Source organism: Podarcis pityusensis (assembly GCF_964106645.2).
Source record: "Podarcis pityusensis genome assembly, chromosome: 4".
Taxonomy (NCBI): Eukaryota; Metazoa; Chordata; class Lepidosauria; order Squamata; family Lacertidae; genus Podarcis; species Podarcis pityusensis.
In genome coordinates, this window is record NC_138027.1 from 56,516,374 (window position 1) to 56,539,101 (window position 22,728).

The 22,728-nt window shown below is 42.3% G+C and overlaps 1 protein-coding gene across 1 annotated transcript in view; it reads left to right on the top strand.

Annotated features, from left to right (window-relative positions):
• ABCG1 (ATP binding cassette subfamily G member 1) overlaps positions 1 to 22,728 on the top strand; it is a 53,839-nt gene that overhangs the window by 15,738 nt on the left and 15,373 nt on the right. Inside the window, 5 exon segments of the mRNA XM_081003705.1 lie at positions 15,965 to 16,082; positions 17,528 to 17,660; positions 21,308 to 21,358; positions 22,135 to 22,277; positions 22,279 to 22,325. Coding sequence (XP_080859831.1) covers positions 15,965 to 16,082; positions 17,528 to 17,660; positions 21,308 to 21,358; positions 22,135 to 22,277; positions 22,279 to 22,325 — 492 coding nt within the window.

The window sequence follows — 22,728 nt, forward strand, 5'->3', positions numbered from 1 at the left end:
GATGGCGCCCCCAGGTTTCTCTGTCCTCCACCAGTCGCGGACTGTGGGCCGGGGGGGAGGGGTGGCATTATTAATCCGGGAAGATTGTCCTTTCAGGGCTCTACCATTGCCATCGATCCCCGGCATTGAATGTGTTGGCCTAGTGTGGGGCTCCGAGGAGAGCTTGGCTGTCTGGCTGGTGTACCGGCCACCTAGCGCACCAGCAGCCACCCTGTCAGGCCTATTGGAGGCGGTGGCCGGCTGGGCCTTGGAGTTCCCTAACCTATTGGTATTGGGGGACTTTAACATCCATGCTGATGCCACTCCCTCCTCACAGGCTCTGGACCTGGTGTCTTCCATGGCGACACTAGGGCTCTCCCAGTTTGTTTCGGGCCCCACACATCAAGCAGGCCACACGCTGGATTTGATCTTTGGCGTAGGTATAGATGTGATCATGTCTCCTTCGATGAAGGTGCCATGGTCTGATCACTACGCTCTGAAAGCCAGGATTGACTTTCCACCCCCACCCTGCTTAGGTGGCGAGCCGATTTGGGCTCGCCCGCAGAGGCTGATGGACCCTGATAGATTCCGCCAAGCCTTGCGGGACCTTGCTCCCCCTGGCGACTCATTGACTGAGCTTGTTGAGGGCTGGAATACCCAGCTCCTGGCAGCCATCGATGAGATCGCACCTAAGCGCCCTCTGCGACCCCGCAGAAACCGGGCTCCCTGGTTTACCGAGGAGCTCCGGAAAATGAAGCGGGACCTCAGACGGCTAGAGCAAGTATGGCGGGGTGCCCGTGACGGAGCCTCAAGAACATCTTATAGGGCTTTTATGAAAACCTACGAGATGGCGGTGAAGGCTGCTAAGAAGTCATACTTCTCGGCCTCCATTGCATCCGCAAGCTCTCGCCCGGCGCAATTATTTAGTATAATCAGGTCTTTAATGTCCCTTGAGGGACAGCCAAATTTAAATAACAATTTGACACACAGCTGTGAGGCATTTGCGAGCTTTTTTGCGGAGAAGGTCTTGTTGCTCCGCCATGACCTCCCGGCCAATTTGGATACAATAAAGGAACTGGAGGCCCCTCGACTGTCCTCGGGTCCAGTATTGGACCACTTCGACCGGATATCCCCAGCCGATGTGGACAGACTCCTCCGAGCTGGAAAGCCCACCACCTGTCCTCTCGACCCGTGCCCGTCTTGGCTGATTAGAGCGTGTCCAGACGAGGTGCGGGCCCTCCTGGGGGATATCATCAATTTGTCCCTTGGCACGGGGACATTCCCAGGGGAACTGAAGGAGGCAGTGGTGCGCCCGCTCTTAAAGAAAACATCATTAGATCCTTTAGATCTATCCAATTACCGCCCGGTTTCGAATCTTCCGTTCCTGGGTAAGGTGATTGAGAGAGCGGTTGCTGAACAGCTTGGTGGTTTTCTGGATGAAACATCGGCTCTGGATCCATTCCAGTCCGGCTTCCGCACTGGTCATGGGACCGAGACGGCTCTGGTTGCCCTAACAGATGATCTTCGTAGACAGCTGGATCGAGGCGGGTCGGGGCTGCTGATTCTTCTAGATCTGTCAGCAGCTTTCGACATGGTCGATCACGAACTTCTAGACCACCGCCTTGCCGACGTGGGGATCCAGGGCACAGTCCTTCAATGGCTGCGCTCGTTTCTCTCTGGTCGGGGACAGAGGGTGGCGCTTGGGGGGGAATTGTCATCGCGCCACTCCTTGGTGTGTGGAGTACCTAAGGGTGCGATACTCTCCCCGATGCTTTTCAACATCTTTATGCGCCCCCTCGCCCAGCTTGTTCGGAGTTTTGGGCTGGGTTGCCATCAGTATGCCGATGACACCCAACTCTATCTGTTGATGGATGGCCATCCTGACTCGGCCCCAGACACACTGACTAGATGTTTGGAAGCTGTGGCTGGATGGTTTCGTGGGAGCCGGTTGAAGCTAAATCCTTCGAAGACAGAGGTCCTGTGGCTGGGACGGGGCGATATGGGATTGGGGGGGCAACTCCCATCTCTTGCGGGGGCGCAATTAGTGCCAGCACCGTCCGTTAAGAGTTTGGGTGTAATCTTCGACACCTCCCTTTCCATGGAGGCGCAGATTGCAGCTATAACAAAGGCGGCATTTTTCCATCTCCGCCAAGCTAAGCAGTTGGCTCCTTACCTCTCTCGCCCTGACCTAGCCACTGTGATCCATGCGACGGTCACCTCCAGACTGGATTATTGTAACTCGCTCTACGTGGGGCTGCCCCTGAGACTGACCCAGAAACTCCAGCGGGTGCAGAATGCTGCAGCGAGACTCCTTACGAGGTCTTCGCTGCGAGATCACATTCACCCGGTGCTATACCAGCTGCACTGGCTCCCGGTGGAGTACAGGATCAGGTTTAAGGTGCTGGTTTTAACCTTTAAAGCCCTATACAGCCTAGGACCCTCGTACCTACGGGACCGCCTCTCCTGGTATGCCCCACAGAGAAACTTACGGTCTTCGAATAAAAACATCTTGAAGGTCCCAGGCCCCAGAGAAGTTAGGCTGGCCTCAACTAGAGCCAGGGCTTTTTCGGCTGTGGCTCCGATCTGGTGGAACACTCTGTCACAAGAGACCAGGGCCCTGCGGGACTTGACATCTTTCCGCAGGGCCTGCAAGACAGAGCTGTTCCACCAGGCCTTTGGCCAGGGCACAGCCTGACTCCCTCCCTCGGCAATCTTCGCGGAGCTCTGGCCCAATGGTTGCCAGTGGCTTGAATTAATTAATTTTATAACGAATGATTTTAGACTGTTGTTTATGCTGTACTTTTGTACTGTTTTATTGTTGTTAGCCGCCCTGAGCCCGGCTTCGGCTGGGGAGGGCGGGATATAAATAAAATTTATTATTATTATTATTATTCTCCCTTCCAAGTGGGACTGATGGGGCTGGAGTTGATGGGAATGGGATGGCGGGGAAGGACTTAGCCTCCACCAATGGTAGGTTTCTTAAGGACATACTTTGCATTGCCCTGGAGTGAATGAAAACTACTCTGTGATGCAGAAGAAAGTGAAGAAAGAGGCCTGCTTCTTAGGTACACAGCAGGTTTTACTGTTCCCCACTGGTCTTGCAAACTGACAAGTATTGATTGGATGTGTGTTCCTTGCAAAGCTAGTAAAAGTGTAGAAATGTAAACATGGAGGGAATCGCATCTGCCCACCCCCACTCCCAGCCTCCCTGTTTTTTGAAGTCCCACCTACAATGGGATCTACATGCATATCTGACTGTGTGCACAGTCTCTGAACACATCCTCTAAACCAGGCATAGGCAAACTTGGCCCTCCAGATGTTTTGGGACTACAACTCCCATCATCCCTGACCACTGGTCCTGTTAGCTAGGGATGATGGGAGTTGTAGTCCCAAAACATCTGGAGGGCCAAGTTTGCCTGTGCCTGCTCTAAACCCTACAAAAGGTACGACTTTAGTTGTATTTTCTCATAACCATTGGTTTGTTGCAAAATAAAAGGAAATACAAACCATACTATATACAGCCAACAAAGTGGGGGAGAGGACAGGACTTCAGCCTGTCAACTAACAAAATCATCATCAAATAACGCTCCCCTCAAACAATGTCAGACTGAATGGTCCCTCATTAGTCAATTGTGGTTTGTATGGGAAATGTGCTTCTGATTTATTTTATGCAGCAAATGTGAGAATAGTTACTTTACCTGTCACATATTTGTCAGAATCTGAAAGAAATAACACATTTTAATTCCATTAAGATTTTCAGGCAAAAATCTTCATTGCAGTGAAGTATATTTTTGGCAGTACAATAAATAATTATAGTTTACTTGACCAAATTTACACAAAACAACTCTTTCAATAAGCACATGTCATTGTTTGTAAGATGAGGACTGCAAATTCCTTCTTTAAAGAAACACACACCTGTAGAGACATCATGTCTGTATTCCTTGCTGAAACGCTGGCACTTGAATCCAACCCTGGATGCTTATGTTGTACGAATTAGCTGCAGAGTATAAACAGAGTGCAAACAAAATAAATAAGTAAATTAATGACAACAATGCCCCTCGGGTGTGAGGTGAAGTACGTACATTTTTATACTACAGCTCACAACCACTGTTGTTCATTCACAATACATTCAACTGGGGATTTAAGCTCATTTATTTCATAAATGCAGAGGAAGAAACAATTATTTTGTGTACTTCAGAAAATTATGCATCATTTTCACCTCCAGCTATTTCTTCCCTTTCTCTGCACTCAGTTATGTGAGTATAACTTAGGAACATTCAGGATTGCCCCACTCCAGAATCCAAGGAACCATTCTTTTAAATCAGAAACATTTGTTTCTAGTATTTCATAGCATTAATTTTTTTTCAAAAGTCCTGAATTCCTAAAATCATGGCAATAAAATTGTTGCCATTTTTGTTATAATAAAAGAGGTTCTAGTGGCAAGGACAGCAATTACTTTGTACTCAGGTTGTTGTATTTGAAAACAGCAATTGGAGGAAGAAAGTGGCAATTTAACACCTTTTGGAGCATTAGTCTTTCAGCTAGATACCAGAGGAAGCAATTGAGAAAAGTTCAAGATTGAGACTATTACAAAATCAGAACAAACAGCATCTATTGTGGTGTGTCATTACATAACTGAAGGTCCTATCGAAAAGCATCCACAGCAAGTTTGATGATTTTTAAGTCCATGGCATGAAAGGAACAGATATATTTCTATTTGTGGTAAAATATAAAACACAGGGTTTGCATGATGAGGGCAACAGCTATGACTCCTTTAACTTTCAGATCTTCAGTGTCGGATCACTAGGAACGAGCTGAATCCATTTGTGTGGGTGCTTGATGTTTGTAGGAGAAATGAATAGTGCCTAGGGAAGTCATGGCTTGTGTACCAGTCAGGGTACACAAAGTCAATTCACCGTAGACAAGGCCAGATCAAGCTGCTAAAATTTAGGCAGAAGCTCTCTTCTATAGAAAACAGATAAAAACAGGACCTTGGATAGCTCCAATTGAGCCATGCTGAGTGAAGCACAAGGAAGTGGAATATAGATGTTGTTCTAGCAGCAAGTCAGCAGCAAGGGTTTTATAGGTTGACACCCCTGGCAGTGTCACTGGCTTTGGCTTACTGGAGGAGCTGTTAAGGGTCCTCACCTTATTTTACAGTCTTTGACTTCTGCTAGGTTGAGGAAGTAGAGGTTCTGAAAGGAGACACCTTCTGGGTCCAAGAATAATGTCTGGACTCTGTTCTCCAACCAGAAGTGCCCTGAATAAGCTAACAAAGTTTCTCCCCACCAGAAACTGTGTTTTCGTCTCATCAGAGGCATCTACTGTACAGTGCAAGGTCCAAAAGTCAGGGTCATAAAAGGTTGCATCTAGTTCTTTGAGATCTTCAGGCTCACAGGGGAGGCCAGCAGTTTCCAGTCAAGCATCAGGACCTTGGCCAATTCCAAGGGCCCCTGCTAAAACAGTTATGAGAGATAATTGTCCCCCCCAGGGAGCTGGAGCCAACTGAAGTCTTATGTAGGCTGACCAGTCCTGTAGCAATTAGGCTCTGTCTCTCTGGAGCAGCTGACTGGCTGGTTAAAGGGCCCTCACTTTGTTTAGTAGCCTTTGATTTCTGCACGGCTGGGGAGATAGAGGGACTAATCCTTGAGTTAGTGGCAGAGCCATGCCCTCTGGCTGGAGGAACTCTGAATAAGGTAATCATGGTTCTTCTCCTGAGGACGTAGCCTGAACCTCATCAGAAGCCTATGGAGTACACTGCAAGGTGCCTGGATTGTAATCCAAGACAGGCTGGGACTTTGCCTCTGATTATTTGGGCATGATTGTCTTGGGATAAGTTCATTTACAGGACAAAACCATATATGAGTTCAGAGGGGTCTAGAACACTGAAAGTTTTGCCAACTGCCTCCCATGTTGCAGCAACCAGATGGATGATGTTTCTTACAGCTAGGAGACTAGAGTTCTGTTTGCTGCCCGGGGAAGAAAAGTAGAGCTTTTCCTGTTATCAACCCACTGGGCTTGAGTGAATGGACTGAAACAGTGTATTTATGGGAACACTCAGAAGGAACTTCTTGACAGAGCTCCAAAAAGTATCTACAGAGTTGCATTAAAAAACCCTCAAGTCTGCCTTGCTTATCCAAAGAAATTCATTAGTGTTTTCTATCTTTGTGAACATGTACAAATACACCACATGGAGATCATTTGGTGCAATTAATTGCAGGGTCTATCATGCAAACTAGGAAGCTGCTTTACAAATGAGAGTCAAGTAACATAATCTACCAGGACAGGACAGGCTGATTTGGAGGTGAGCCAGAAATGAATCTTCTCTCAGTTTTAACCTAAGCTAACCTGACCTGGATTTAGACATACCCCATGAGGCAGAATTTCAGTAGTCAATGTGCTCTGGGTAGAAAATGTATGAATATTGTGATTATATACTTTTAGTTGTAGAGATTTTTATTGTGTAATTCAATATCTTGCCTATGTGTGGAGTTTTTGTTGTTGTTTTGTACTGGAAGTATGAAAGAACATCTGTTTCTGGAAATTATTCAGTTCTTTGTTGCCATTCAGTTAGTCCTTATAATAACTTGAAAAGAAAGGAGCGTGGAGAGTGTAAAGGGGAAGCTGAAAGTCCTCTCTGAAAAGGATGGGAATTTGGAAAAAGCAGTGCATTTTAATAATGGCCCTCAACCACAGTTTGATGTGTTTGGACAAAATTAATTTCTTGGATACAATTGGTCTTGGATACAATTTGTTAACTTGACAGACCCTTCAGAAGTTAATTGGCAGCAGGTATGGGTAAAAATTCATCAGATCAAGTTATGAAGATGTCAACCATTCACACAATAGTGAAGACCAGCTTAAAGACGTAAAGTGCATGCTTTGGGATAACATTTTGCTTATGTTTGTTCAGATAAAATAGCATATTTGCAGTTCTAACAGGGAGAATTTTAAGTGAACTCAAAAGTTAAAAGGCAAAGATTTTTGTGACATTATAAACTATTGTGTAATATGCTGGGGAATAAAACTGATTATGTGGAAAGAATGGCAATATGATGGAGGTCTAGGTCACTATGGTGGTAAAATAGCCACCCAGCCTTTTAAAAATTCCATCTAAATAGTTTTGTGGTCCTCCTGGTCTGTTTTATTCTTCAGCTATTCCTACTATTAGCAAAGGAATTTTTTTCCTGATACGCAGCAGGGAGGTAGCTCAGCAGCAATGTGTGATGGGCAGCAGCGATAGCTTTGTCTTCCTGGAACCTGATCACATGTCTGAAACGGGATGTGAAAACTTCCCCTTTGAGATAAACTTAGTCATGTACTGTATTAGTTACCATGGGTTAAAGCTGTAATGCTGCTATTATTATTTACTAAATTTCTATATTGCACTTCATCCAAAGATCACAGGCCAATTTACAATATAACCCCCCCAATACATGCCATAATAATAAACAAAAACAAAACATGCACACACAGAGAGAGAGTTTAAAATGCCATAGATTGTTTAATTAGCCAAAGGCCTGGGAGAAGAGGAATATTTTTGCCTGGCGCCTAAAGATATGTAACAAAGATGCCAGATGAGCCTTCCTAGGGAATGCATTTCACTTTAGACAGGTACTATATTCTCAAAAAAGTACAATGGTACCTTGGAAATAGAACGGAATCTATTCTGAAAGTCCGTTCGACTTCCAAAATGTTCAGAAACCAAGGCACAGCTTCTGATTGTCTGCAGGAAGCTCCTGCAGCCAATTGGAAGTTGTGGAAGCCATGTCGGACGTTTGGGTTCCAAAGAACGTTTGCAAACCGGAACACTCACTTCCAGATTTACTTCATATTACTTTATCTACTTTATCAGCTGATATTAATCCAACATGTAGGTTGTCTAGGATTTGAAAACAGATGAAAGTTCAGTATTATCATGGTTGCTCAGTTTTTCAGTTTCCGAACTGCAGGAACAGTAAAAACCATCCTCTTAAAATCCACTGAATGCATTTTCTTTCCGCTAGCACTGATGTGTTCACTGTGTAGTAGGTTTCTGTTTAATGTTTCTACACATTTCAGAAGAAATTATGATGGCTAATTAGAATAGTTCAGGGATGTTTTAGCAGGTTCTGTGTTTAGTGTGTTGGCAGTGAAAATATTTTCATTTCTGAGACTTCATTAATGCAAATAATCCAGAGGAGAGCTAAAAACACTGTTGTCAATGCTCTAGGCATAAACCAAAAATCTGGAAGAAATCCAGATTGTTTCCACATTCATGGGAAGAATATTATTATTATTTTAGCATTCAGGAACACAGATGCTACTGTTACACTAAATTTTAGAGAAATTGTGCAAATTTGCCAGTTTCACCAGGCCTCTAGATTTTTTGTGTGTCTCTAGGCTAGAGATGAGTGAAAATATCAGTGTTGGTTTCTCTCAGTTTTCCCAATCACATTTTGATATGAGTCTGCAGTTTTCTTTTAAAATCCTCATGAAAACTACTCAGCATTTTAGTCCGGATATACACATTTTTGTATGCAGTTTAGCCTAGTATACATATTTTTGCAAAGCAATGCATTTTTGGATGCTATTTTCCCTGATCCATGAATTTTTATGATATATAATTACTTGGCTGTGGAGTTGTGCTGCAAAATTTGGAGAAGTGTGGATTTTGTGCTTTGCTTTGTGCATTGTTTCAGCAACTGCAAACTGAATCGAAGTTATTCCACTTCCCTACTCGAGGCCATTAGAAATGTTTTAGTGGTATTGTTACTAGTTGTAAAGGAAATAGTGTTAAGATGATGGATGGATGGGTTTTCCATTGCTCCTCCCTGTAGCCCCATCCTCCCAGGTTCTCCAGCAGGTTCCCCAAACCCTCCAGAACTGATTTGTGGGCACACAGGGAGCTGCAGAGAATGAGAGTGGAATGGGAAACCCCATTTCATTCATGGAAATCTATCCTGTTGGCAGGTTAGCACCATTGGATGTCAGCCCCTCTCTCCCTCTGTGTGTGTGTGTGTGTATATATATATCTATATATCTATATATCTAGTTTTGATTGGTGTGTGGCCTTGTTATGAACCCTTGAATATTTGGGCTTTAGCTCATAATAGAATCACAAGATCTAATCGGTGGCAGCTTGATTGGCACAGGCATATAGCTCAGTTGGTTAGACCATGGTGCTGATAACACCAAGGTTGCAGGTTCAATCCCTGTATGGACCAGCTGCATATTCCTGCATTGCAGGGGGTTGGACTAGATGATCCTCAGGGTCCCTTCCAACTCTACAGTGCTATGATTCAGTGCTATATCTTTCTCCAGCCCCAGTATGTGTTCTGCTGTTGTATTTGTGAGTCATCCTTATGACCACAGGTGCCTGCCTTGTCTCTTTGTCTCTTTGTGTTAAGAAAGAGAGATACTTCCAGGAAAGACTCCTATTCAAAAGCAAATGCAAGATCTTTTTTTCTAACAATAATAACCTGCCAAATGTTTACATAAGGCTTGAGTTGCTTGAAAAGAAGCTATTCTGTAAATTCACAGAAAAGAATAAAACAGTATATCATGTAACTTCACCTCATCACTTTTCCCCCTTGTTTTGAGGCAAACAAACCCACAGGTAATATACAGAGCATGACACATTCTGACTCTTAATTCCTCAAACCTGTAGACCTGAAGCTTGCCATGTGGAATACATCCTTGAATCATTTGCATGAAGCCTGATGGGAGCAGGGTTATTATCGTTCATTGACCCATTTAAGAGGCTCTCTCTCTGCTCTGGATTGCAGGCATGTGGCTGTATCTACTTATATCTAGCTTTATGTTGCTTCTCACACAATGCCAGCACCTGCTTTTAAGAACCAGATCCTGACAAAGTTGTCTTATTGAAAAATTCATTTTCACAATCTTTTAAGACAACATTTAATGAAAATTATATCTGTGTAGGAGAATGGATCGTTTTATTTTTTTCAAGCATGAAAGCTGCCATCCTCGCTAATAATTTTAAGAAGAATTTCAGTGTTATAGCCTTTTCTACGTCAAGCTTTCTTCTCCAACCACACAAGTCCAAGCCTACCAACTGGTTGTCTTTCTTCTGTAATGTTGGCATTAAAGAAACAAACCTTGGCAGTAGCTTATAGGAAACAAAGGACTGGTAGTATCAGAATCTATTTACACTTTACAAAGAAATGCGTTGTGCTGAAATTCAGGCAACTTGCACTTTTTGTTTCCCATTTCAGGTGCAATGTGTGAAGTGGAGACTTGTGGATCTTAGTGTGCGAGTTTGCCCATCATAGTTACTCTCAACCAAGACCCCAAACCATATTTTGATCCTCGTTTACAAACAGACTTTGGTTTGAGAAAACCATATTTTGCACTATTTGGACACCAGTTGGAAACAGATGTTACTCTTCACGTGTGGCGAAGGGGGAGGAGGAAATGTATGAACTCAACATTAACTCATTCATGATCTTCCAAATTAGGGTTTGGAGTGTGCGATTGTGGCTGTTGTGTCAAGAGCATGTTGGTGACTTTTGGAAGGTTCCGGTTTGCCGTTGTTTGGTTTCTTTTCATTCTAATTGGTGAAGTTGTTGATAGTAGACTTTAGCTTCAAGTCAGAGGAGCTGGCCTGTGAGAAGACTGAGGTGAAGGGAGATGGTCTCTGCTATCTCACCAAGACGAATACCTGCACTGGGATAGATGGAGGAAGTCAAAAAGGTTAATGTACCGTAGCTGCAAATCCCTTAAGAGAGGAGTCAACAACCTTTTTGGACCAGGGGGTACATTTCAAATTCTGAATGTGTGCTGAGGGCTCCAGTTAGACTGTCATATTGTAGTTATTTATCTGGGATCAAGTCCCGTCAAACACAAAAGACTTCTGAACTTTTGCTTCATAACATTTTTTTCTAGGAGGACTAGAGACTTAGTCTGCAGCGCTTTTTTTTTTTAGTCTGCAGCGCTTTCCTGAGGGCACCAGTGAAGACCTTTGTAGGCACCCTGGCACCCTCAGATGATGGGTTGGTGACCCCTCTTTTAAATGGCTTAAGAAATAGTACCAATAAAATTATGGCCCGCTAGCCCCAAATTATGTGGTATTTTCTCTTCCTTTTGGGCTCAATCTGTGCTCTTACCATTTTGTTGATTTTTGGATAACTTCAGCAAGATTACTGCTAAGAGAGAATTATTGTAAAGAGAAGTTTAAAGAACTTCTCACTTCCTAAATCTAAATTGACGTACATACAACATACTAATACGGCAGTGATGAATTTGTGGTAAACGACTTGCAGTTGGGCAGGAAGCATGAGGTCACACCATCTGCTAAATGGCCAGCCACAAATGCTATAGTGTTAGGGGTCCAACTGCCTAGTGGGTTGTCACGTCTCATTAGTTTCTCTGAAGAAAAGCATTATCCAGTTATTAAATTTATACAATGAATAGGCTGCTGTGGGGGGGGGGGGGAGTATGGCATGCACAGCTTTAGAAAGATCCATAAACCTTACTTTGTAAAGACTTCCTTCTGTTTAACAACACAATGCAGTCTGTCAGATCTAATGCCTAGCTGAAATTTAATCCATGGCTCTGAGAGAACAATAAAGTTAAAGGGGTATATGAAAGTTTCTGGAATCTAAATTCTAGGTAAATTAACAATTTAACTGCATCCCCCCCCCCCCAGTTCATGCCATAGTTTCTTACCTGACTGATGCCTACTTTTAGACAATGGTTCATATAAGTGCCTTGTGCTGTTATGCCAGAGATTTACCGTAGTTAAGAGATAAGTGTTTATAATCTCTCTCCACAGTTTTACAATAATAGTGTTTATCCCTTTGGAAATCGTATTTACTCCCTACACTTTTTGAGGAAATTTTCTCACAAGGCCCACATGCTTTTTACATTTTGGGACTCCATAATGGTGTCTTCAGATAGGATTGTTTTGTATACACATCATTTGATTAGGTTTTTCATTAACTGGTGAAGGCATTTTTGTAAGACAGCATATATTGTGGAGGAAAGAAGGGCATCTCTTGGTGTCTCTTCTAGATCGCAAATGGTGACTTGGTCAGCATAATTCCGTTCCGCTGCTGTTGTTTTGTTTTTAGTAATGCAAGGTATTCATTCTGTGCAGGTCTTAGACTTTTGCCCGAAAATTCTACCCCGACAGCACCAGTGTTTATAATCACAGGAAGCATGCAATGCCAATATAGAATTTATGGGTCAACAGATTCTAAATCAGATTAGCCTTGAAATGTTCTGCAGCAGAGAAAGGCTCTAGTTCTTTCTGTGTCTGAATATTTTTAATCCTCCATAAGGGATTATAAGGGGCACAATGCTGGTATTACATAGATAACTAGTCTCTACTTGGTTAACCTTCATAAGCAAAAAGACCTTTCACCCATTTCCAGAAAGGAATAATGCATGCCATTGTGTTTTAGGGTCTCAGTAGCCTGAAATGCTCGTTAACAAAATCCAGTTCTTTAATTCATTTTGTACTCTTTCCCTTTAAAAAATTAAAAATTAAAAATGTTTTTATGCTTGGGTTAAATACTGTGGGGAAGCAGCAGTGTATACATTGCTTAATGTGGCTAGACCAGTTGTGAAATCCTGGGAAATACAGTTACTTAATGTGGTAAGGCCAGTTGTGAAACACAGTGATGCAGGCAAACAGAACCTGTGACCTACCAGAGGATGTTGCACTTCAATTCCCATCATCCCTAGCAAGCATAGCCAGTGGCCCAGGGATGATGGAAGTTGTAGTTTGTCTGTCTTTTTGTAACTTCGTTTCTCCTGAACTGGGATTCAAGACAGCTTACCACATTTTAAAAACATCAGTATAAAAGACAAGGTCATGAAAGCAAACTAGTTAAACACAATAGTTAAAAAATAAAGCACAATTAAAACTGGCACTGAGTTACTGATTGCCCTGATACCAGCCCAGTGGTCAACAACATTGGCACCTAGTTTTCAGAGGCCTACCTGAAAAAGAAGGTCTTAGCCTGCCAGTGGAGAGATAACAAGGAGGGAGCCCATCAAACCTCTCTTGGGAGGGAATTCCATAGTATGGGAGCCGCCACAGAAAAGTCTGTCTCTTGTATCACCACCAGCTGTGCTTCTGATGTTGATGGGACTGAGAAAAGATGCTCAGCTGAGGATCATAGCACCTGGACGGATTTGTAAAGGGAGATAAAGATCTTTCAGGTATCCTGTGCCCCAGCCACATACGGATTTATAGGTGATAACCATCACTTTGAATTGTGACCAGAAACAGACCAGTGGCAAGTTGTTTTCACAAGGGAGTAACATGCTCCCTGCAGCTAGCCCCAGTGAGCAGTCTGGCTGCAGCATTCTGGGCCAGCTGAAACTTCCAAACATTTTTCAAAGGCAGCTGCACAGAGAGCATGTTGCAGTAGTCCAACAGAGATGTAACTATGGCATGCATCACTGTGGCCAGATCTGACATGTCAGTAGTGTAACAACATCTGGAGCACAGGTTCCCGCATACCTGCAGTACTGCCTGGATCCAAATTTCTATTTTTCTTTTTCTGCAGTTAAGTCATTTCCATCAAGCTAGTGAAGTTTCCTGAACAATTGCTACATGTTCTCACCCAGCACACATTATTCTTGTTCGGAGGTGGACATCTCTGACAGCGTTCACTGTAAACCTTCTTTCACACTGGCAGCTTAAACGCAGCTTGCGGGATGCACTTAAGGTTGTACCTTGACAAATAATTTATGACGAGCACTTTTCAGTATGCAGTTGGTATTTTTTGAAAGGCGTGGATAAGGAGTGACATTTTATCTTGCTTTCAACTCCTTTTCATACTGTGAAGATTCCTGGAAATCAGTGAGGCTTGCGTTTTCAACACTGCTCAAGAGACAAGTACATTGGAAACCTCTTATATGTTTGTCAAAATGTCTGTATAAACACAAATGATGGGGGTATAGCAGCTGGAGCAGTCTGCTAAAATCAATGCAGACATTACAAGCAAACTCTAGGCCTTTTCTTTCAAATCTGGCTTTTCAATGGCTAATGAAGATGAAAATGATTGACTTATTAAATGTCAAACTTGCTTTCTCACATTCACTTCCTGCTGTTCTGTGGCCATAGCAGAGTCGTGCTGGATGAGACCAAGGGCCCATCTAGTTCAGCATCCTGGCCTGGATCTAGACACATCAAAGACGTGTTTCAGTTTAAAGCGTCGTAAATTTAAACAGGGAAAACAGGTAGAAAAAAACCAGGACTCCACGTCGCCATCTGGTGGCACAGTGTAATATCACACATACCACACATATAAACCGCTTTTTCTAGCTGAGCCCCTATTCTCACAGCAGCAACTCAATGCCATTGGGAAGCCCACAATCATCAGGACAGGAGTGCAACCGCATTCTCCCGCTCACATTTTCCAGCAACTGGAATCCAGAGGCAACCTGCCTCTGATCCTGGAAGTTAAGAAGTAGCCATTGGTAGTATTCTCACTCAATTTGTCTAATCCCATTTTTAAAGCCATTTTAGATGATGGGCATCACTATATCCTGTGAATATCTTAGTTTCACTGTTTTATTTATTTATCATTTCATAAGATTTATGCACCACTTGATTGTAAAAACAACCAAAACTTAAAGCAGTTTACAAAAAAAGAGACAAGACAATACATTTTATCAATAGGAAGAATTAGAAACAATGATTTGAGACTTTCAAAAAGTTGAAATAATAAACTAAAAAAGGTTAAAGCTCGCATCAACTTTCTAAATATCTGGGTAAAGGTAAAGGGTAAAGGGACCCCTGACCATTAGGTCCAGGCGTGGCCGACTCTGGGGTTGCGGCGCTCATCTCACTTTATTGGCCGAGGGAGCTGGCGTACAGCTTCTGGATCATGTGGCCAGCATGACTAAGCCACTTCTGACAACCCAGAGCAACACACAGAAACACCGTTTAACTTCCAGCTGGAGCGGTACCTATTTACAGTGGTGCCCCGCAAGACGAATGCCTCGCAAGACGGAAAACCCGCTAGACGAAAGGGTTTTCCGTTTTTGAGTTGCTTCGCAGGACGAATTTCCCTATGGGCTTGCTTCGCAAGACGAAAATGTCTTGCGAGTCTAGAGATTTTTTTTTCGCTTCCCCCCCCTTTATCTAATCTGCTAAGCCTTTAATAGCCTTTAATAGCCTTTTAGCAGCTAATCCGCTAAGCCTTTAAGCCTTTAATAGCCGCTAAACCGCTAATAGCGCTAATCCGTTAAGCCGCTAATAGGGTTGCTTCGCAAGATGAAAAAACCGCTAGACGAAGACTCTCGCGGAACAGATTAATTTCGTCTTGCGAGGCACCACTGTATCTACTTGCACTTTGATGTGCTTTCGAACTCCTAGGTTGGCAGGAGCAGGGACCAAGCAACGGGAGCTCACCCCATTGCGGGGATTCGAACCGCCGACCTTCTGATCAGCAAGCCCTAGGCTCTGTGGTTTAACCCACAGCGCCATCCGCGTCCCTCTAATATCTGGGTAGGCTTGTCTAAATAAAAATGCTTTTAGCAGGCACCAAAGGAGTACGGTAAAGGCATTTGCCTGATGTCAGCAGGCAGGGAGTTGCAAAGTGTAGGTGCTGCAACAACCTAATTGCTGCCTCTTAAACTACAAAGAAATAGATAAACAAAAACCAGAAAGGTGCAGCGTGCTTGAAATACCATGCTAAGACAGCTGTACTAGGGAAAAGATGGTAGGTAATAAAATGGTAAAGAGCTTTTATTTGCAACAAATAAATGTTCACCGTTTATGTTTTCCTTGTAAGATTTTTCAAGAAAATGTAAAAATACAGAGAGTTCTCTCAGCAGTGCATAGTTCTATTACATATTGAATATCAAACCAAGCACTTAAATTGAGGCTACCTGACTAGGTCTAGCTTGTGTACAGACTAGCGACAGCTTGAGTCTTAAATCAAGTACTTCAGATTCTAATCTGCTAGAATGACTAGGAAGACGTGGGGTAAACTTCTAAACATTGCACCACTTTCTTTTGCAGGTTTCAAGACCTTGTTGAAAGGAATTTCAGGAAAGTTCAGCAGTGGAGAACTTGTGGCCATTATGGGTCCTTCTGGAGCTGGAAAGTCAACGCTCATGAACATCCTGGCAGGATACAGGTAAGTGAGGGCAACGGTCAATTCCCAAATTATGTTGTTTAGTCGTTTAGTCGTGTCCGACTCTTCATGACCCCATGGACCAGAGCACGCCAGGCACTCCTGTCTTCCACTGCCTCCCGCAGTTTGGTCAAACTCATGCTGGTAGCTTCGAGAACACTATCCAACCATCTCGTCCTCTGTTGTCCCCTTCTCCTTGTGCCCTCCATCTTTCCCAACATCAGGGTCTTTTCCAGGGAATCTTCTCTTCTCATGAGGTGGCCAAAGTATTGGAGCCTCAGCTTCATGATCTATGTTGTTTAGATATAACTAATTTTAAGTGTGTAGCTAAACTTGTAATATGTGAGATGATAAACATGTGCTTGTAAACGTATGTAGAATGCATTTATGCCCATTGGAGAACCAGGATTGGCTGCACCTTCTTTGTCACATTTACTCACTATCACAAAGTTGCATTTGCTGCCATATATAATACATAGAAGAACCCTAGGTCTAATCCTTGTTCTTAAGCAAATCATTTCACCTTGTATTTATAATTTTTTTTTTTTTTAAAAAAAGCCTTAATACATATCAGCAACACTGTTGCTCAAACCTGCTCCTGCAGATTTGGATTCCCTGGTTTAAAGTCTACAAGTGTTTTGATAAGACAAATATTTTCACTCATGGTGCTGCATGATTGAGAGAACTCCAGAGATTTAGAAGTAAATACTATGCCACCTGCTCCGAGGGCTGATTTGCTCATTGCAGTCTTCTGAATGTAGGACTTGTACAATCTCATGATTTACAAAACAGCCTTGGAGCTCTCGGTGAGTCAGATGAGTGAGTGAGATCACTTCACACATTGTGTTTACTTGCATCTGCAGAAGCATAATTGACTTGCATGTCTTTTTTTAAAAATGTAAAGTGCACATAGGGGTAGGAGACAAATTTGGTTCAGTTCACCTTTAAAGGCAAACCTGCCTAATTCACACTTTAAGAACCAAAGCATAGCTATCCTTCAAAATTTACACTTCTCCTAATTTGGGAATGGAATTTTCTAGCCAAGCAATGTTTACAAAAATGTAGAGTGTGCATAAACGTTAACATGATAGTGAGAATACCACAACAATGCATTGTATTAGGGGAAATTACTTGCAAAAGTGAGTAAATTAGTCAAATCTGCATACATAAGGCTAAATTTGCACCAAAATGCAGATGAACTTCCATGAGGATTTTTTAAAATGAAAATTGATCATTTTACTACAAATTCATAAAATATTATATGCATAAAACTGGCAAATTTGTGCAGAAATGTGGAGAACGGAATTCAAGACTGAAAAATGGGAAACAGAGAACTGTATTTGACAAATAAGTCAGTCCCTAAGTGCAAGCCAGCCCTTAGCTTTGTCTCCCCCTAAAGGATGTGAAGGAAAGTTTCATGCTTTTTTTCTTTTCTTGACCAATTTCAGAGAGACTGGGATGAAAGGAGAGATCCTCATCAATGGACAACCCCGTGATCTGCGCTCTTTCCGCAAAGTCTCCTGTTACATAATGCAAGATGACATGCTACTTCCACATCTTACTGTCCAAGAAGCCATGATGGTAATTGAACCATATTTAGCCTGAACTTCCCCATGACTGTGGCTTCAGGACTGCTTGATCCTTTATAAGGCTTAACCCTGTCTGCTGCTACCCTGACAAACCTCTTTTCAGTCTTAAGTGCTGCAAAGTGAAGCAGTCTGTAGACTTGACCACTCTGCTCTTGCCTTGGAGCAGGCAATGAGAAGTTTGTTTTATAGCTCAAAGGAGGAAGTCCCATTTTATTTATTATTTACGGAACTTCTAAACTGCCCTTCATCAAAATAATTCCCAGAGCGCAATCATTAAATAAGCAATCAATAAAACACGATTGAAATGATAAAACCTTGATCAAAACCTTCCAGAGTGGTTAACAGACATTAAATAATTAAAGAAATACAATTAAGATTATAAAGCCTAGGAAAAAAGACATCAATAAACACCTCTAAAAACCCTCATGAACAGTAAAACAATAAAAAAACAGGCTTTCATCAACCAACCAACCAACCCTAGGACTAGTGCTTTTTTTCTGCGGGGACACAGGGGTATGCATACCTAAACATTTTGTGAATCTTTGTACTTTGGTCCATTTATTGTATTTATTTCCCCAGATTTGAACTATAAAATGATGGTTTTCTTGAGTCAAAATGAGAGTACCCCTAAACATTTTTTAGGGGAAAAAAACACTGTCTAGGACATTGTGCATTGACAGAATTTAATTGGATTTTCCAAAGGCCTGGGTACCAGAAGCCCAGTAATGTGATGACTGTCCACGCCTACAGGGGACCACTATTGTGACTATAGGTGCAGGCTGATGATCAGAGCAACACTACAAAGAAGGCCTTCTCCTTCCACTACCATTCACAACAGGGCAATGAGAAGCGCCTCACTTGCCTTTTTCACTTTGTGGAGGGGATTCAGAAGAGAATTTGTGAGGAAAAATAAATAGATACCGTATTCATATTTCTTTTTTTAAGAAAAGAGCCTGAGTTACAAATCTGTATTATTAAAGGACTGGCCATCCATTACTCTGCACCCCTGCTTTTCAATTCTGGAAGTCACTTGTTTACACACAGACGATACAGCTGCAGTATATAAAGCAAAAACACATTAATACTCTAATGTGCGTAGAAAGTGTGGCTCCCTGTATAGAAGAGCCTGTCTTGGCAGTGGCAGGTCTTTGAAATATCCTTTCCAGCCTGATGCATCTAACTAAAGCTTATCTCCCTGTGATTTCAGTTTAATGATAGTCCAAGGTCTTTGGGAACGACCAAAATACACGCTCCTTGCCTCTTCCTTCACTTCCCTCTCAACAAGGCTGCTTGTTCCATAAACAAACACCGGGCTAGGAGGCAAAGCCAGCCGCCTTTGGCCTAGTGCCAGAGAGGCTGATTTGAGCTGACAAATCTAAAAATGTCCACTGTCCAGGCTTCTGTGAAATCCACTTGGCAGTTTTGTGCAGAGACCTGAAGAGCGTTCAGTTACAGGGTCAACTGCTGTGAGTTGGCCTGGTCAAACCCAAGCTACTCATTTTCCAGCGATTAAATGCATTATTATACTGAGGACTTTTGGGGAAAATATTTATTTAAATGTTATTTAAACATATCTTCTAGGATCAAAAGATTCAGAGTAGTTCTTTTTTTAATTGTAGCTGCCCAAAGGAAAAAATAAATAAAGCAAATCTGCTGCTATTGGCCACTGTTTTTGCTTTGTCAACACCTTCATGTGTCCTTTGCTATGTCAGAGGCAGTATGTCTCTGATTACCATTTGCTGGGAATCACAGGTGGGAAGAGTGCAGTTGTGTTCTGGTCCTGCTTGCAGGCTTCCCAGAAGCCATCTGGGTGGCTACACTGAGAACAGGATGCTAGACTAGATCCAGCAGGCTCTTAAGTCCAAGTGTCTTTGTGTGATTACCCACCCATTGTTTATTCAGAAAGCAATTCATTGACTCAAAGATCAGAACTCTGAATCTTCCTGGTTCTTAGAGAGACCAGGAAATTACAGGGAGAGAGACATAAAGAGGGTCTTCCCACTTAATAAAAATATGGACTTCCTCCTTATGTTTAAATACAATGGGGGCCTATGTAAGATGTTTACATGAATAAACCTTACCTTTCCATAGCAACTTGAGTCAAGCTGAACCAAGTTATAGTCTGAAGGGATGAGAGGTGTACACGGTGTTTTATCAATTTGTTCTCCTCTCTCATCAAACTGATTTCCAATCTTCCCAAGTGTGCCATTCATGCAACTCTCTTCTTCCTAAGGTTTGTCTGATCATGAGAAACGATTTAAATACAGAGTCAAGGAGGAAAAGAGGTGGTAAAGGACTCTTGCTGGATTGCACTGTAGCACCCTGCTTGTAGTTAACGCTTAGCTGGAATGAAATATTCAACGCAGCAATAGAGAAATTAAAATAATAATTTATTTGTCAGACAAATAAATGAGAGACACAGTGGTATATGGTTACCAAAGCTCTGCCCACTCCAGCCCTGATGGCCAGCACTTATATTTCCTCAGCCCAGCCCCCTTGCTCCTCCTTTGGCTGCCTCTGTCCAATCAGCCTGGTTGAAATTCCTATTGGCTGTTTGCTAGAACCAATCATAAAAGATACACCCATTTCCTATTACCTTTTATGGGAGACAAAGAGCTATATTTCCTTCTATCCATAAATGGCAGACAAGTAGCCATATATCTTACATTTGCCTCGACCAGGCACCTTAATTACCAGATCATCTTTGCCCTATTGCCCTATTGCCCTTTCACTCCAAAACAGATGGCTAAAACAGATGGCTCATGGTTTTAATTTTTTATCTTAAACAGAGATCTTGGGTTCACCTTCTCACACACCATCAATGAAATAAGAATCTAACATAAGAATCTAACATTTCTTACTTTCTAAATCCTTTGCATAATTACATTTAAGCCAATATATTTCATACATAACATATATAGATTTTTAGAAGAAAAAGCCTTTTCAAAGTAAAAAGGAACTTAGTAAAAAACAGTTTCCAAAAGCAACCCCTTAAATTTACACCCCCCTTTCAAGCCAGCTGCTGTTTCTATTAGCTCTTGCCCTTTAACCTTAGGAAGATGTGGCTCGAGTCTGATGGGAGGCACATGGTATTTTCTGTTAAACAATAAATTTCACTATTTACCAACTCTTAATTAGTGTTTTTGCAGCTTGATTGTATTCTGTAATTTGTATGGTCAATATGACCTTTTGCTCCCAGCCTGTAATTTCCTTTTACAACTTTAAGAAACGTGTCTCTTGTTATAAATCGGGGGGGGGGGGGCTGTTCAAAGTACTTAGCCAGCTGCTTTATGCCTGGCATGAGACATACAAACATTTGCAAATATATTTTTTAAGCTCATTTTAAAATGCAGGCCTTGATCTGATGCCTCAGCACTTCCTCAAGACAGAAGCATTGCTTGTTTGAAAAGCATTCTAATCTCAAAGGCATCCTGTGTATAAGAGCTTCAATTATCTAAGAGAAGGCTCCGAATTAAGCCACATCTGCACTATACATTTAAAGCAGTATCATGTCACTTTAAACAGTCATGGCATCCCCCAAAGCATTCTGAGAACTGTAGTTAGTCAATCATGTTGATAGTTGATGGAGTCTTCAGAGATGAGTGTCTAACAAGGATTATGTTTGGCCTACTATTTCAGGTATCTGCTCATCTGAAACTTCAGGAAAAAGATGAAGGCAGGAGAGAAATGGTATGTATAGTACTTTGCTCAAGGAATTAATCTGAAACATACTGAATATTTTTAATGTAATTGTGAAACCTGAGCTAAAAATTAGTTCCTCCTTGCTTGTGGGGAATGAAATATGTATGCAGCACTCTTTATATCAGTAACAAAGGAATTTAGGATAAAACTATTCGAATTTTGTGCTTTTTGGGGTGAGGGCAGATTGAAGACATGCTTATTAAAAAGAAGCCCCAGCTGCTTGCCTACCATTTATAGAACCAGCAGTTAATGGTTAAATTTCACTCAATGTAAGAATAAAAGAGGAAAGAAAAATCTTTTCAAAGTACTCATAGGAACGTTCAGACAATTATAAGGATGCTTCATTTAACAACTGGATATTATATTTTAGCTAGATTTGCAGCTCAGCTTTTGATCTTGTATAGACAGCAGTATAAATAGTTGTTTGGGGTATGTGGTTGAAAGGAAATTCATTGTTGTAGAGAGCGTCGCAAACAGTGAGTTAAAGAGATTGCACTGATGAATGTTCTCAAATTGAGCAGCTAATGGGTGGGAGGGGTTCAATCCTGCTTGCTGCAGGGATTGGCTCATGCAGCTGATCCAGACACATCTCTACCTGCCCCACACCTGATAGCAGATATAGCATCTTCTTTTTTTTGGTTTTTGAAAATTGCCCCTGTGGACCAAACGGGAGGTCCTGATCTGGTCTGCAGGCTCCCCGCCCTGTTGAATGTGGACAGCACTTGTGAAGACCCTTTGAAATACTTTGTTGTCCCTCATTTCAGGTAAAGGAGATCCTGACAGCTCTGGGTTTGCTGTCCTGTGCCACTACGAGGACTGGAAGTCTTTCAGGGGGGCAGAGAAAGCGTCTCGCTATTGCTTTGGAGCTGGTGAACAACCCGCCAGTTATGTTTTTTGATGAACCCACCAGGTAATTTGTATTCCAACCTAAAGATGGTATCATCATCATCATTTAGTGCATGGCTTGCAGTACCACATTGATCCATGGCCCACCCTCCAGGGGTCATGTGGTAAAGTGCATGGGGCCTAGGGAGAAACCCAATACTTTTAAATACTTGATTGCTAGAATGCATGTAGTAGATTATTATTCCCTATTATTCTTTCATCTTTTATCCAAAGCCCAATCCCTTCCCTTCATTAATCCCCACAACCCATTCTGGTTTTAGTTTATTTAAAACTGATTATCATTCAATCTAATTATTCCTTCTTCCATCCAAAGGTAGTTCCTTCGCTTCCTTAATCTCCCCACTCCTGAACTCTTTATGTTTTTATTTCATTTCATGTTTTGCTTTGTTTATATGGTTCCAGTTCTACTCCCTCTATTCCACCCCCCACCCCTAAACCCCTAACAAGGAATT